Raw genomic sequence first — 14561 nt, 5'->3', positions numbered from 1 at the left:
ACATCTACATCTGTCATCAATAGATCACATCTGTCTGTTTGTTCTGGATCAAAGCTGCTGTTTGCCAGAAGAGAAATAGAGGAAGTTGTCATGACGATGAAGATGTGCTGTGATTAGATAGCAGGAGAACATGACCATGAGGTATGTTCATTACAGTCCCAGAGACTGAGGAGCCTGATAAGCTCTAAAGGGGCTATTTGTAAATAACTTTGCTGCCAAATGTGGTTTATTGCAGGTGATGGTGATTGTTGCTTGACAAGAGCTTCAACCATCGTTATATTTACAAGACAAGAGGTTGTAATACGTCCTCTGAGCAGTGATACGTCTTCAGGGCAGACTGGAGGCTACAGCGAGCTGCAAACGGAAAGTGATGACAATGGCGCTAGCTGGTTAGCATGCTAACTTCAGTAGAATCAAAGATGTGATAGAAACAAGAGTTAACGTTGACGTTGCTTTCCACCTCTTGAGACTGCTCTTGGTGAGTAAAGGTTAATGCTAATGTTAGCTGAAGATGAAGCAACAGCCTCAGAGACACAAGCAGAAAATTCTAAATGCTGAAGAGCAAACAAAATACACTTTTGACTGCATTTCCCAACACATGAATCCATCATCATCAGTGACATCATCCTACCACCACACCTTCTCTTCCAACGCTTGTCATCTACCAAGTTCTCTCCACATTTACAGCTTAAAAAACACAAAAACTCTGTGTGAAAAAGATAAAATTTTTGAACAGGTTCTTAATCAACTCTCGGGTTTGAACATTTCACAGCTGCTAAGAAACATAAGAGCGTTTAGACTCATCTGCTTCAACAGGGGTAGAAACATTATTGACTCAAAAAGACAGAAACAACGAAGTGGTTATCATTCGTCATGGCAACAGCTACAAACCAACACTGATTATCAATGAGTCACAGCAGCAATGCAGCAGCAAGCTCAATATTCAACAATAAACAACAAACAAACAACTTCAAGGTAACCACAAACACTGTTTTCTTACCTTGAACAGTCGCAGGATATTGGCCACCATGATGGACACCGAGCTGGCCGACGCCCCGATGACGCCCACCACCTTATCCGGCTTGGCAAAGATTGGCGGGTCACCATTCGCGCAGCGCACATCAGATCCATCCCTCTCAATGAGCGCCTGGACGAAGGTGAGCGACTGTTCCAGAGCATAGGTGTCACGCGAACACGTGTCCAGAATTCGTGCCCCAAGCGTCACATTGGGCAGCAGCTCCGGGTCCTTGTTGATGAGGTCGATGGCGAACAGCATGGCCTCCAGCCGGTGGATGCCCTTTTCTTTCTTCAGCTCGCCACAGGGCACGCCCCGTTCGCCACGGGAGTGCACAGGGAACAAGCCACCCAGTATGATGTCACCATCCAGCCGGATGGAGTGCGCATACTCCTGCTGGAGCTGCTGGGAGTCCACCAACACGGTGGGCTTCTGTGAGGCGGAGCCTAGCAGCCAACAGCCCTTGAGCATTAGCAGAGAAATGAAGCAGTGTCCAGAGAAGATCAGGGGCTTCGAACCTCTCGCCATTTTGCAGTGTGTCGAGTGGCAGGAATAGGAAGCGGTGATGTGGTGGCACAGTCAACAGGCAGGTGGCTGTAGCAGCAGTGCAGGCTGTGTGGTGAGGACGGGACAAGCCAGACCATGGAGTCCCCCGTTACCCAGGGCAGGGTCTACCACGGCGGGCGCTCCCACCTACAAACACTGACCCCGAGGTTTTCCTGCAGTACAGGTTCCTGTGTCGGACATACCTGTCTGAGGCGGCGGAGGAAGCAAAGCTTTAAGGTGTCAGCAGCTCCAGTTTCACATTCTTCCAGAAACCTGTTGGAGAATCAGACGGAGTAGGAAGCAATCAATACATGATCAATAATCAAACTCATAAACCAGAGATCCTTTAGTGTTTAGCCCAAACAAAGATTCCTAGAGCAGAAATCAGAACAACCTCTCTCAATGTTTGCAAAAGCAGGGAAGTGGTTAGTAATTTCAGGTCAGTCCCCACTCTTGAAATGGTTCTTACTGGAGGTTCCACTATAAGAACATCAGTAATTCAACAGAACTGTTTTCTACAAGTCTAAGTTGTAAAAACCGGCATCCAGTTTGATTCATATTATTTGGCCCTGTGAGATATTGAGCGACGTACACCTCTATATTTTCTTCACTCCTCGATTTAGCTGCAAGGAAAGAGAAGCATCCACCGCTCACACTCTAATGTCCATGTGTGGAGCGAAGCTAAAAATCCATTTAATTTGTTGTCGGCTGCTTATAGTGGACATACGAGATATTAAACCGACACAAACAGACGCTACACTTGATCTTAGCCAGAAGGCCGAGAAGCGATCAGTCGTGACCGCTTGCTGCCCGAGGCAACGTCCTGGCACAGTTCTTACTTGTCATGGTGGAGTATTTTTAATTGGGCATAACAATGGCTGCTGCTGTGCAACCCCAAAGTTTTGATGAAGACAGCTGTTTTACTTTGCACATACTCACAGGGCTCAGCAAACAGGCATGTTTTTTTTACAAAAGGTGAAAGACTTCTGCATTACGGAGAAAAAAAAGAGATAGCGCAGCCCTCTCCTCAAGAGCAAGGATGACCCTTGTTGTCCCAGTCAACACCTTCAAGGTAAGAGCACAACCCCTCCCCACATTATCCCAGGTTCTCTTCAATCAGATTTTGGAAAGGTAAGTCCTCGGCTAACAAACATCTAAAACATTCAGGCACTTGAAGACTCTAAGTGATAAGTGAGAAAATGGAGGGAAAATTAAACAAGGTTTGTGGCCAGATCGCTGTAGGGGAGTATTCCCATCTTAGTGAATCTTTCAATGAGCTTCTGTTTAAAAGTAAGAAATACAGTAAGAAAAACTTTCTTTCCAAGAGTGAGATGTTCAGATGGATATCAGTCTCACATCAGTGTGCGTAGTGCAGTGCTGAAGTCAAATCTGGTTAGCTTTTCTATAACATAAACAATGGAAGCAAAGGGAAACAGCTAGCTAAACTAACACGCATTTACCTAAAGTGCATTGATTAACACATTCTTTCTCATTTCTTTAAGTCTGTAAAAAAAACGAAACACAAATATAGAAACAGTTTGTGGTGGAACTATCAGTCTTTCACCTGTTGCTCCTGTTTGTGTTTCTTGGCTCCATGTTTGAGTCCTCCACCAGCGAAACGATGCGCATTGGTCCAGATGAGTTTTATAGTCTACAAACAGGAAGTGGAACAAACCAACTGTCTGCAATCAGGAGGGGGGGTCCACCTTTCCTGAAGCGTTGAGGCTTTCAAATCAATTATGTCACTAAAAGACTCATTACTCGAGGGATTTATTCTGTTACACCCGTCCCGAAAACGGGCGGGAAAGTGATTTAAAAAGAATCACGAATGCAGTTTTCTCCGTCATCCGTTTATTCACAGCTCAACCCAACAACAGGAACTACGGAGGAATTTCCCGCCGGGCAACGTGGGCGGAGACAAAAAAAAAAATCAATCGTCATCTAGCAGATCAAGAGCTTTTAATGGATCACAGATAAACAGATAAACTGACGTGGCTTAATTCCCAACGATGAGCATGAAATAAACAATGAACTCGATAAACGTTTTTTAAAAATTTAACTCCTTTTAGCAAAAAGTCTTTTATATTATTTAGCATTTTTAAACTTATAGCAGACCATTATTGCATTGCATCTATAAATCAATAGTAATATGCAGTGATCAGAGATCAGTGTGCAGGTAATGCTCGCCTCAGAGCACATTATGTGTTATATTACATTATATGTACAGTTAAACATATGTGTTATAGATGATCAGTTTTATCATTATCAGTCTCACAATGTAAAATGGATACAGCAGCTACCAAACAATTTAAAGTGAAAGTAAAACCCCTTTTGTCACAATTCCACATATTTCTGTACAATATATTACAGTAAAATAAATGATAAAAGCTTTATCCAAAAATATATCTATATTAACGTCAGTTGCAATGTAATGTGATTGGAGATTGATGTTCTTTAAACTACAACATTTTTCTTTTTGCTATCAGGTAGAAATCATACAATATTTATACATCTTTCTAGTGTACATTGCCACACTAGCAGCATGGCTTTGGCATCCACTAAAAACACTAAAGTGTCACAACATCTATCAGAAAGATTGCCCTGGTATTCATGGTCCCCAGATGATGAATTGTAATGACTTTGGTGATTTCCTCCAGCACCGTCAGACCAGCAGGGCAAAGTCTTCCCTTCTCCAGAAAAAAAATTTCAACATCTCCATAAAGAGATATATTTGTGGTTCATCTCAGTGTCGTTTTACATCTCCTCTCTCAGGCTTCTCTCTGGAGCTCTAGTAACAACAGGTCAGTGAGCCAATCAGAAGAGAGGAGGCTCTGAGCCTCTCTTCTGATTGGCTCACTGTTTTCTGACTGATCCAATAAAAATATAGCAGATTTCAGGTAAAAACACAGAGAAACCAAATCCTGCAAGGTTTGGATGGTGGGTCCAGGTGGGCGGGGCTTGGTGACTGCTTTGTTGTGACATCACAAAGTTCCAGAAGTCCTGACGGCTGGTTTTAAGGCTCAGTTTCTGAATACAGGCTGTGTGCATTTCTCTGTGGACTGAGGCTTTGATACTTTCACAGAATTAATATAGAAGCTAGAGCTGATCTATAATCACACTACACATGGACACAGACCTTTACACTGGAGGAGCTTTAAATTTATGCGAGGATTTAAAGTTGACTGTTGGTTGAAATTGGAAAATGAAGAGTTGTCACTCTATAATTACTTTTTGTACTCGTCTGCTCTGGTCATAATTAACGCAGGACTTCGCCACTTCAATGTTAATGTGTCATTTTTTGGAACTTGCTGTCATTCTTCTCAGATCAGTGCAAAGCAAAGGAAACATGTTGTATGGAGTGATGACTCACACATCTCTATCTGGCAGTGGGAAGAACAAATCTGTGTTTGGAGGATCACATATTCAACCGTAACATACGGCTTCTATACTCAGGTGTCCGCACACTTTTGGCCATGTGGTGTATTTAAACAGGATTTCGGTGTGTGCTGGTTAAACAGTGAGTTTCCTGCTGTCTGATGACTCCCCTGTAAATGTCAGAGAGTTTCTGGATGTGGATCTGTCTGCACAAAGAAAATATAGTCACTCAGCTCTTATTGGATGCTGCAGGAGGGAGGATTAAACTCCTTTATCTCTTCTCATATTCTGTCTGTCTACAGTTCTCTCTCACCCACTTTCTCTTTATGTATCTCGCCCCTTTCCCGTCCTCTCTTCTTCTTTGTTTTTTGTCCATATGTGCACCTTCTCACCCCCTCCCCCCTCTCTCTCATATCTTAAATATAATTTTACACACACACACACACACACACACGCACAAACTCATCCTCAGGCAAACATAAAACACACACACACCTTACAAGAGTGGTACATGTCTAAACTCTTCACACACATCCATGGACTTCAGTTTCACCAACACACACACACACACACACACGCACGCACACACACACGCACACACGCACACACACACACACTCATCGCGCACAATAAACCCTTGCGCAAACACACACCTATTGGACATAGCAAACCCGGAGGCGCGCGCACACTCGCAAATGATAATAATAATATATGCGCGTGCGCGTGATCTACAGTCTTCACACGCAAACATTTACATGCATAAACGTGCACGAGCACAAATAGACTATACTTCCTCATATCTCAGGCACGCACACTCGAACTCACACACACACACACACAGACACACAGACACACACACACACACACACACACACACACACACACACACACACATCGAAACTCGTAAGTTTAGTTTCTAGAACACACTCCTTGGAAACACACACACACACACACACAGAGACACAGACACGCACAGGCGCGCACACGCGAATCATCAGCACGACTCAAACTGCATTCCGGCAGAATCAGCTCTAATCATAAAAATCCTGAATCTGATCTGAAACCAGCTGAAACACACGACCAGGGATCCATTGAGGAGTCCGAGTGACCCGTCAGCGATTGATCCTGATTGATTGATTGATTGATTGATTGATTGATTGATTGATTGATTGATTGATTAACTGATTTATTTCGAAGATGAAAATCTGAGGGAGAGCTCAACATGCTCCCATCCCAAATAAACCAAGAGAAAACACAACAGTTCCAATCTTCAATCTGCACTCAGAGCTTCATTCATTCACTGATTGGCTCTTTTTTTACCTGTTAAATCTTTTCAATTGCAAATATCGTGATGCATTCAGGTACCTTTCTCTCCGCAGCAGGAGCAGGTGTTTCCTCTCTCGGTGTCACAGGTCAGACAGATGTTTTCTGTCTCCAGCTGTTTGTCACATCACACAAATATTTTTCGTTAAATTCCTGTGCGGGGGACTTGATCCGGCTCCGCACCAGCATCCATTCACCACAAGGGCAACAAAATGAATTAAAATCCAAATCCACTTTTCTCTGTTCCTGCAGTTAGAGCGCGGAGCGGAGCGGTTCCTGGTCCCTCACAGAGAAGTGGTAAATTCCTGTTTCTCACACTCCGGATCACCTGCAGGTGTCGGTTCGAGATGAGACTCCGGAGCCCGGGTCACTGTCCTCCCACAGACAGTTCTCAGATCAGTGTGTCGAACTGATTAAAGACATGTTCACATCAGGGTCGTTTGGTTCCAGAAGACAGAAGTCACGGACGCGCGTGTGTTTGTTTTTTTTTTTTCTTCCGCTTGTCGCAGCCCTCCGAAGTGCGCGGTGCGGAACGGAGCGGTGCGGTGCGGTGCGGTGCGGCGCGGCTGCCCTGCGTCACAGGATAACACGGGAGGCTCTCAGGCTCATCACACCAGCCGAGTTCAGGCTGATGAGAGTCTGAGGGTCTCATCAAGTTCCCTAGTCACACAACTGATCTCAGGTCTGAGTAGAGAAAGCATGGTCCTGGTCCTGGACCTGGTCCGGACGGAGAGGAGGGAGCGAAAAGACAAGTGCGTCCAGGCTGCAGACAACATCAAAGCAGAGCGGATGAACGTGTGCGCGGCTCGTGCAGTAACAGATGAAGTTAATGATCTTCACCATGCAGCCTGACAGAGAGGAGCTGCCGGGGGTTCAAACAGCAGACGTGGAGGCGGGACGCCCCCCAGCGGACACACACAGCAACTACAAACAAACAGCACCAGACTCCAGTGGTGGAGGAAGTTCAGATCCTTTATGTAGAGGCTATATGTCTTCAAAACAAATTTAAATTCAACATAAAATCAGAAGGCCACTGATGCACTATGGGGGATGTAGTTTACACAAGCTAAAGAATCCACTGGCCAAACAATTGGATTTATTTATCCAAACAAGCAGCAAATAGAGGAACAATGGGATTTCGAGAAAAAAACATAAACCCACTGAGGTGCATGCTGGTCCTAAACCTGTCTACCTACCTAAATAACCTCAAGTATCCATAATGTTACCCAAATAAACAAAATACTTATTAGCCAGAACTAACTTTGCAGAAGAAGTATATCATATAAACAAAAGAGAATATTGTCAAGAAATAAAACAGAAACACAACAAAAAAAAAACATTTGTGTTCAGCATAATTTTATTTTTGTAATCTTGTGTTTTTGTTATGTAAAATGGAAACTGAATTGAGAAATTCAGTGCGGGCATTTGCATATGTTGGAGGGGGCTAACCTGTGAACATATTACATTTGTAACTCTGTGAAAGTGAGGTTGCACTGGGGGTTTTCTGCCGCCGTAGCGTACAGATTCTCCCTCAGAAAGACCAGCGTCTTCCTCCAGGCGTCTTCCTGAGCACGAGAATGTGCCAATGTCTCTCCGCCCCACAGAGCCATCACTGCAAAGACAAGACACAGCAGAAATTGTTCAAACTACAAGGCTGAAGTCCTGATTTTTTCCTAGTCTGAAAGTGAACCTACCACTGTGAGTTGATTCCACTGAGTTAAAAGTGCTGGTTTTGGCGTGTGGCGTGTATGGCGGTTCAATCAAGTGACCGGCGTTCAGGTACGACAGCACAGTCAGCAGGTAGCTGTTCCCCGCTCGCTCCATCATCTCCTTCATCTGGAAAACAGGAAGTAAAAAAAACAGACGTGTTTCATTCATTTACATTTTAATTCTTTGTGAAAGGTTTGTAAATATGCAATTGGGCCATTGGGCATACTGAGACAAATCCCGGTTGGTCAACCATGAAAAATCCATCCAGTTTTTACCGTGGCCTTCTCTTGGTGCCTGTCATTCACGGTGCGCATAGTACTGCATCAAAAAGTGATCGTCAGTTGAAAACTGGAGCGTGCAGCCTGTTAAAGCTAAATCAACCATGATAACTATGACCTTAATATTCAGATATACAACATTATTTTTCCAACGCCATCTTATGACAGTTGTGTCTGTATGACATCACAGCAACGCTTCAGTTTCCTCTCTCATCAGTCAAAAAGTTTAAGCTAACATTTCGACTTCAAACCTCTGAATGAAGATTATAATTCACACAGGACGTCGTCATGTCAGTGAACTCACGTCCATTGCAGACTCGTAGGTGGGCCAGTTCTGATCGTCCTCACCTACAACCAGCAACAGAGGACACTGGAGTCGTCCCACCTGCTCAGAGACAAACAGCAGCAACGCTTCAGATTTCTTCACCTGCTGTAGCTTCAAATGTCTGTGAATCAGCTGGGGAAGTATTCAATTGTGGCTTTTTGAAACATCACTTAAAGCGAGAGAAGATACTTCAGCTTCTTGTAGAATGAGAAGAAAATGTATATCTGAATAAAAAATTCATCCACACCTCTGTTAAGTCTCTAAACCACTGATTCCACAGCTGAAGGCACATCATGCAAATCACCTATTAACTAAGGAAAACTATTGGGAAAAAAAACTATTCTGATGCATCCATTTTTGTTCCAAAAACATATCAAATAAATAATCATAATCTTGCAAAATTGAATCTATAAATGTGTTATGTAGCTTGCAGGTGAATTAACTGGTTCACAAAAATACAAAAATCCCCAAATGAAATCCACCAACAGGCTACGGGAAATATTTGTTCAGTGATTTTGTTGTCCTGTTGTTGTGTGGTGTAGTACTATCAACTAAAGGGGAAAATGCCATAAAGAACACAATAGAAAAACAGAGTGACAAAACTGAAAAGTGAACTGTATAAGCATCAGACACTGTTGGTGATACCCACATCCACTTTGAGTGAGGGGTCGGTGGGGATGGGCAGCAGCAGCTCTCTAAACATCACCTGGTTCTCCTCGTTGTAGCGAGTCTTCCCAGCGTTTCTGATCGGACAGAAAAACAAAACAAACATAAAAAAGGACTGAAAAATCTTCTCAGATTCTGACTGATGATGATTTCACTATTCACTTCATGTCTCTTCATTTTCTCTTTGTTCAACTTACTCACGACAGAAAAGCAAGAGTTCTTTCAAAAATCCGTCAACCGGCTGCACATGACTCCCGCTTACACACACCGCACACCTGAGCTGGGAGACACACACACACACACACACACACACACACACACACACACACACACACACACACACACACACACAGAGACACACACACAATTTAAAAACACATAGGTTTACACAGGATCAGCTGATAAAGATCCTGATCTCAATTCATTTAAATCGTCAAGTGACACAGAACAGAAAAACTTCACAAATGATAAAGTAACAATGAGCTGAGCTACGACACGATGATGAAAGTCTGTTTCGTTTACACTGGTCGTACCTTTACAACTTGGGAGTAAGCAGCCATTTTGAGGGTGACACTGGCTCCAAGCGAAAGGCCCAACATGGCGATCCTGCTGTCGAGGACCTGGGGATGCTGCTGCAGGACTCTGTAGGCCGCCTGCAGCAGGGAAACATGTCATATACAATACAATACAATACAAACTGCTACAGCTGAGACACAGAGACAAGACCAGGGTCTGAACACTGAATTCCTGGATCTCTCCTCTGTAGATTTTCCAGATGTTTCTGTTTTTTATTATTTTAGAACGCTGTGTTCCACTGGGTTCCTCTGAGCTTTTCTCTCCCTGAACTGATGGATTACAAATAGAGGAAAGAGGTATGTTAAATAGAAAGCTCTCTGAGGCAGGTTTGTAATTTGGGATTTTTGGCAGGACAAATTTAACTGACTCATGTTTAAAGATTAGTCAAACACCCTCTCCTGCCTCTAGCCGATTAAAACTGCTGTTAAACCACGTCACAGTTGTGACGATGTTACAGCATCATGGTCAATATTTACTGTCTAACACCAAAACTACCCTGTAGGTATCTAAGGCTGAACTCCAGTTAACGCCCTGGCATTAAATTAATAAATTAATAAATTAATATTTAACACTTCTCCTCGTCAGAATCTAATTTCTGGCAGAAACTCTTTTAGACAACAGCTTCTAGCAATGAGGTCCAAAGCACCTCCACATATACATGAATTTTATTACATTTACATTTAGAAAAAGTACAACATTTAAAGCTTAAATTGGCTCTTTATCAGGTTTTTAAAATAACAAATAAAACTGATGCGTTCACATACTGATGATGTGATGTGATGACAGGTCTTTGCACAGCTCTGGAACATTTATTGGTACTGCAACACCAGACATATATCGTTCATCAGGTTTACCTCAACGTACTTGTTGTCCACCATCTTCCCGGTTTCCATGGTTATTTCAGGTGTCAAATAGTCAAGAGCCAGTGAGGCGATGCCGTGCGAGGCAAACAGCGCTGCACGGTACTCCAGCAACTTCCCTTCGCCGCCCCACAAGTCCAGGAGACCAGGAAAAGGTCCAGGTCCTTCAGACGAGACAAAACACCAAAAACAGTCCGTTCACATGACAATAATTTTACATGTCGCAGATGTTCCTGCCAATATAAAATCTGATGGAAACCTTTATTCAGTGTTTCCTGCCAAGATTGGTCACTCATTTTTTCCCACAGTACCAGATACCAGCTTAAACTGAATTTTGTTAACTTTGGTGTTTGATGTTCGTCCAAGCACCCACTAGTTTTTGTTACAAAACAAGACTCTCCTCTGGTCCTACCTGGGGGCAGGAAAAGGGTCGCAGTGAGTCCATCCTCTGTGATCGGGATCCTGCGGACGCCAGGCGCAATGTACCAGCGCTCCACCACCACACCGGCCAGCGCCACCTGATCCATGAACCCCTCAGTCTGGTGACCTTGGTAAACTGAGATTGTGACCTCCATGGGAGTCTGGACGTTCATCTTCCTCATCCTGAAGGACGATAGGAAAGTCTGATATTAATAATGATCGATAACGATTCAGTACTGTTGGGTATCATCTGAACAGTTCTGTCCTGGTTGGCGGACCTCAGTCCAGGTTTGCTGCCTGGAATTGGTGTTAAGCTCCACAGTAGACCCATCGGTTCAACCCCAGAATATGTTCCGCCCAGACTGGGATCCTCTGAAACTGTAAAGTAGAAAGAAAGTAGAAAAAAAATATTTTTTTATTCTATTGTTTATTATTTCAATGCTAATATTCCAGGTCCCCTGAACTATGTACTATTCACAGTCTTGGTGGCATCAGCAGTGTAATACCATGTAATACCATGGCTTCATTCTGTTCTGGTACTTCGACTGATACTTCCCGATGTGGCGGTCCTTCCAGCTGCAGGCTTCACTGGTACATGGGGATCTCAACCAGCCGATCTCAGATTACAAAATATCACAGTCAGACAGGCATACACAGTTCCATCTCTTTGTCAGATCACTGGCCATACAAGTATTGACAGACATCTCTTATCGACTGTTTGTTGTAATTTGTGAATTTAGTTTCTGTGTCATCAGTTTACTGCTAACAAGTTTTCCATTATAGACGCGAGCTGTCTGAGCCTAAGTCATCTGACGAGAATCTAGTTACTGCACAGACTCGTTTTCAAAACCAGTTTTGTCTAACTACTCATCTTTAGCTGATTTCCGAGTCAAAAGACCGACTCCTGATTTTAACATGTATTCCTTTGAGGGTAAAGGAAACATTATTACAGAAATCATTACATTACATTCATTTGCCAGATGCTTTTATCCAAAGAAACTTACAAATGAAGGACATCACTAACGCTTCAGTGCAGCAGGAAACCTTGGTGTAAGTACTTAGTACTATATCCATTCAGTAAGGAGATCAAGTAAAGAAGTGCTCTCAGAAGAGATGGAGATAGAGAGGGATGCCCCTGCTCTGAAAGCATCCAGTAGCTTCTTCCACCATTGGGCAACCACAGACCACCAAACACTGTGGAATGCAATTACTTTGTGTGCAGGTATGGCAATGCCAGATGACATTTCTTGGAGGAACGCAGTGTCCGAGAAAGGAGCAAAGGGCTGTATGATTGAGTTCAAGTAGATGATGCAGACCCAGAAGTCACTGAATGTCATTTAACAAGAGTGAAATACTAACCACTTTTATCAACTATAGCTCCTGCTGTCTGCTGGTATTGTGGTTGTATTTGAGGTTGAGCTTCTTTGGAGGAAGAATTAATATTCCTTACTTCAGTAAAAGACGCATTGCAACACTGTAAAAAATACTCCATTAAAAAAATGTCACTAAAGTAAAAGTTATGCAAGTACTATCAACAAAATGTTCTTTAAAAGTAACAAACTGCATTCGAAACAGAAGAATGGACCCTGTGAGATTAATGTAATTTGGTGTTAATTGTAGGGAAAAAGGAGACAGTGTTCAATTGTAAATTTTATGCAGTTCACAAATGTTTCTGTACCTTCAAACGTCTTAAATACATTTTTTTCTGTATTTCCCAGGTCTCTGTATTGAACCATGCACCGTTCACAATCCCGGTGGCATCAGAAGTATTAATACCATGTGATACCGTGGCCACTTTGTGCTCTGATATCATATGGTTATAAACACATACCAACACATTCTGACCAGTCCCCATGACTTTTAAGACAGAAACGTGACAGCTGATCCTTGTGCTGTGGGGCAGAACTGACTCTTCCTAATGTGACGTCCCTCCGGCTGCAGGCTTCAATGTGAAACTGGTCAAATATTTGCTTAAAAGGTACATAGAGATCTTAAGCAGCAGATCTCAGTTATAAAATAACAGGCATGTCCTCAGTTAACTGTTTGCCATTTTTGCCATTATAGGTGCTAGATGTCTGTGGCTAATTGTTAACCTACTTGTTGGGGTTTATTTACTGTAAGTGTTCTTACAGTACAGTACGTACTGTAAACTGAGTCTTGAATGTCTTTCAGCACCTCCACAGTGGCATTGTAAGTCATTTTACAAGATTCCAGTTACAACAAGTTTAGTCTAACTAACTGTAATTTGTTATTAATTATAGGGAAAATGGAGACAGTGTTCAAGTGGGATTCTAATAGAAAATGTGTTTTTTTATCATCATTTCTGTATCTTCAAACACTTCTGAATTCATTTTCCAGGTCTCTGTATTGAACCATGTACCATTCACATTCCCGCTGGCGTCGGCAGTGTAGTGACCGAACGCCTCCCAGCTGTGCCCGTCTTCACACTGGTGGAGGGCGTGGACGGTCAGCTGCAAACCAGGTGGAACGCTCTGGACCAGAACAATGAACTTCTCATCCAAGAGTCCTCTGGACGGCTGGACCGACAGCTTCACACAACACTGTTTACTGTCCATCCTGAACTGATTAAAAAAAGAACCAGAGACGAGTTAGATGTCAAAATATTGGTAAAACCAAAACCATCTGATTGGATAGATGATGAACAACGACAGCAAAATGTCCTGAAAGTATCAAGAGTAAAATGATTCAATACAGAAAATGGATCCTGTTTAATTTGGTTTTAATTGTAGTGAAAATTGAGAAAATGCTCAATTTATTTGGACTAAAATGCTGATAACTTTCCAGGAAATTCCTTTTAGTTAATTAATTTGAACTATCTTGTATACTGTTGTCTGGTTTCTTTTGCATTTTACTCTTTAAATTTATTTAAGTCTTTTTATATTACCTCTCAGCTCTTTGCATTAGTTTCTTCAACACGACCACAGAAGAACTGGTCATTTACAGAGTGAGACAAATCCTCTCTGCGTCTTTGAAGACACACCTGAATATAAACTCCACTAAAACAGCTAATTTTCTCAACCAGTTTCCCTTAAATTACACAATTATTCTTTACATTACATGTATGAACTACTTACTGTACAAGCAGAGAACAGACCTCAGAGCTGTTATCTTCACGTTTGTCGCCTGTCACCTGTTGCTAAACTCGTCAAAGTCAAGAAACAAAACTATGACAGAGTCTGTGTGAATCTGAATTTCTTAAACCATCTGAACTGAAGCCTCAGCACGTGGAGCCTCTGTCTCCTCCCACAGAAACATCACTCTGTCTGGACACACGGTGGCGCCATCGAGCCGCTGAAACTGCACATTCAGTCTGGTGGTCAACATCCACATCAGTACATCAGTTTAGATCCTGGGGAGGACTACATGTGACAAAGGTTAGGGTTTTTTATTTTTTAGCTTCTAAGGCTCCGAGGAGAGATTTGGAAAATGTGGGAGGGAAGGGGAGT

At 42.8% G+C, this 14561-nt stretch overlaps 2 protein-coding genes and 1 non-coding gene across 5 annotated transcripts in view; all 3 read right to left on the bottom strand.

Annotated features, from left to right (window-relative positions):
* The window catches only part of LOC130176370 (metabotropic glutamate receptor 8-like), a 121400-nt gene extending 114057 nt beyond the window's left edge, over positions 1-7343 (bottom strand). The window contains exons 1-2 of one of the 3 annotated variants that reach the window (XM_056387411.1): positions 6302-7343; positions 1001-1834 (exon numbers count right to left, since the gene is read on the bottom strand). In XM_056387411.1, coding sequence (XP_056243386.1) covers positions 1001-1543 — 543 coding nt within the window. In that variant the 5' untranslated portion in view covers positions 1544-1834; positions 6302-7343. Of the gene's footprint in view, positions 1-1000; positions 1835-3125; positions 3417-6301 lie in introns of those variants that run through there. The other 2 variants (XM_056387409.1, XM_056387410.1) reach the window with 2 other exon arrangements.
* LOC130176965 (U2 spliceosomal RNA) lies at positions 2158-2351 on the bottom strand. Its single transcript, XR_008828936.1, has one exon. It is a non-coding gene; the product is annotated as a U2 spliceosomal RNA (small nuclear RNA).
* Positions 7344-7355: 12 nt separating the features above from the next.
* On the bottom strand, positions 7356-13826 carry LOC130176369 (peroxisomal succinyl-coenzyme A thioesterase-like). The gene is made up of 10 exons (XM_056387408.1): positions 13475-13826; positions 11373-11472; positions 11087-11277; positions 10669-10838; positions 9772-9891; positions 9436-9518; positions 9222-9315; positions 8552-8632; positions 7954-8095; positions 7356-7871 (listed from the first exon to the last, which is right to left on the bottom strand). The coding sequence occupies exons 1-10, from the start codon at positions 13668-13670 to the stop codon at positions 7720-7722; spliced, it is 1329 nt and encodes a 442-aa protein (XP_056243383.1). The 5' UTR covers positions 13671-13826; the 3' UTR covers positions 7356-7719.
* Positions 13827-14561: the final 735 nt, after the last annotated feature.

The sequence above is a fragment of the Seriola aureovittata genome, chromosome 10 (assembly GCF_021018895.1).
Source record: "Seriola aureovittata isolate HTS-2021-v1 ecotype China chromosome 10, ASM2101889v1, whole genome shotgun sequence".
NCBI lineage: Eukaryota > Metazoa > Chordata > Actinopteri > Carangiformes > Carangidae > Seriola > Seriola aureovittata.
The sequence above is the reverse complement of the archived record's forward strand: the minus strand, read 5'-3'. Positions and strand labels throughout refer to the sequence as shown.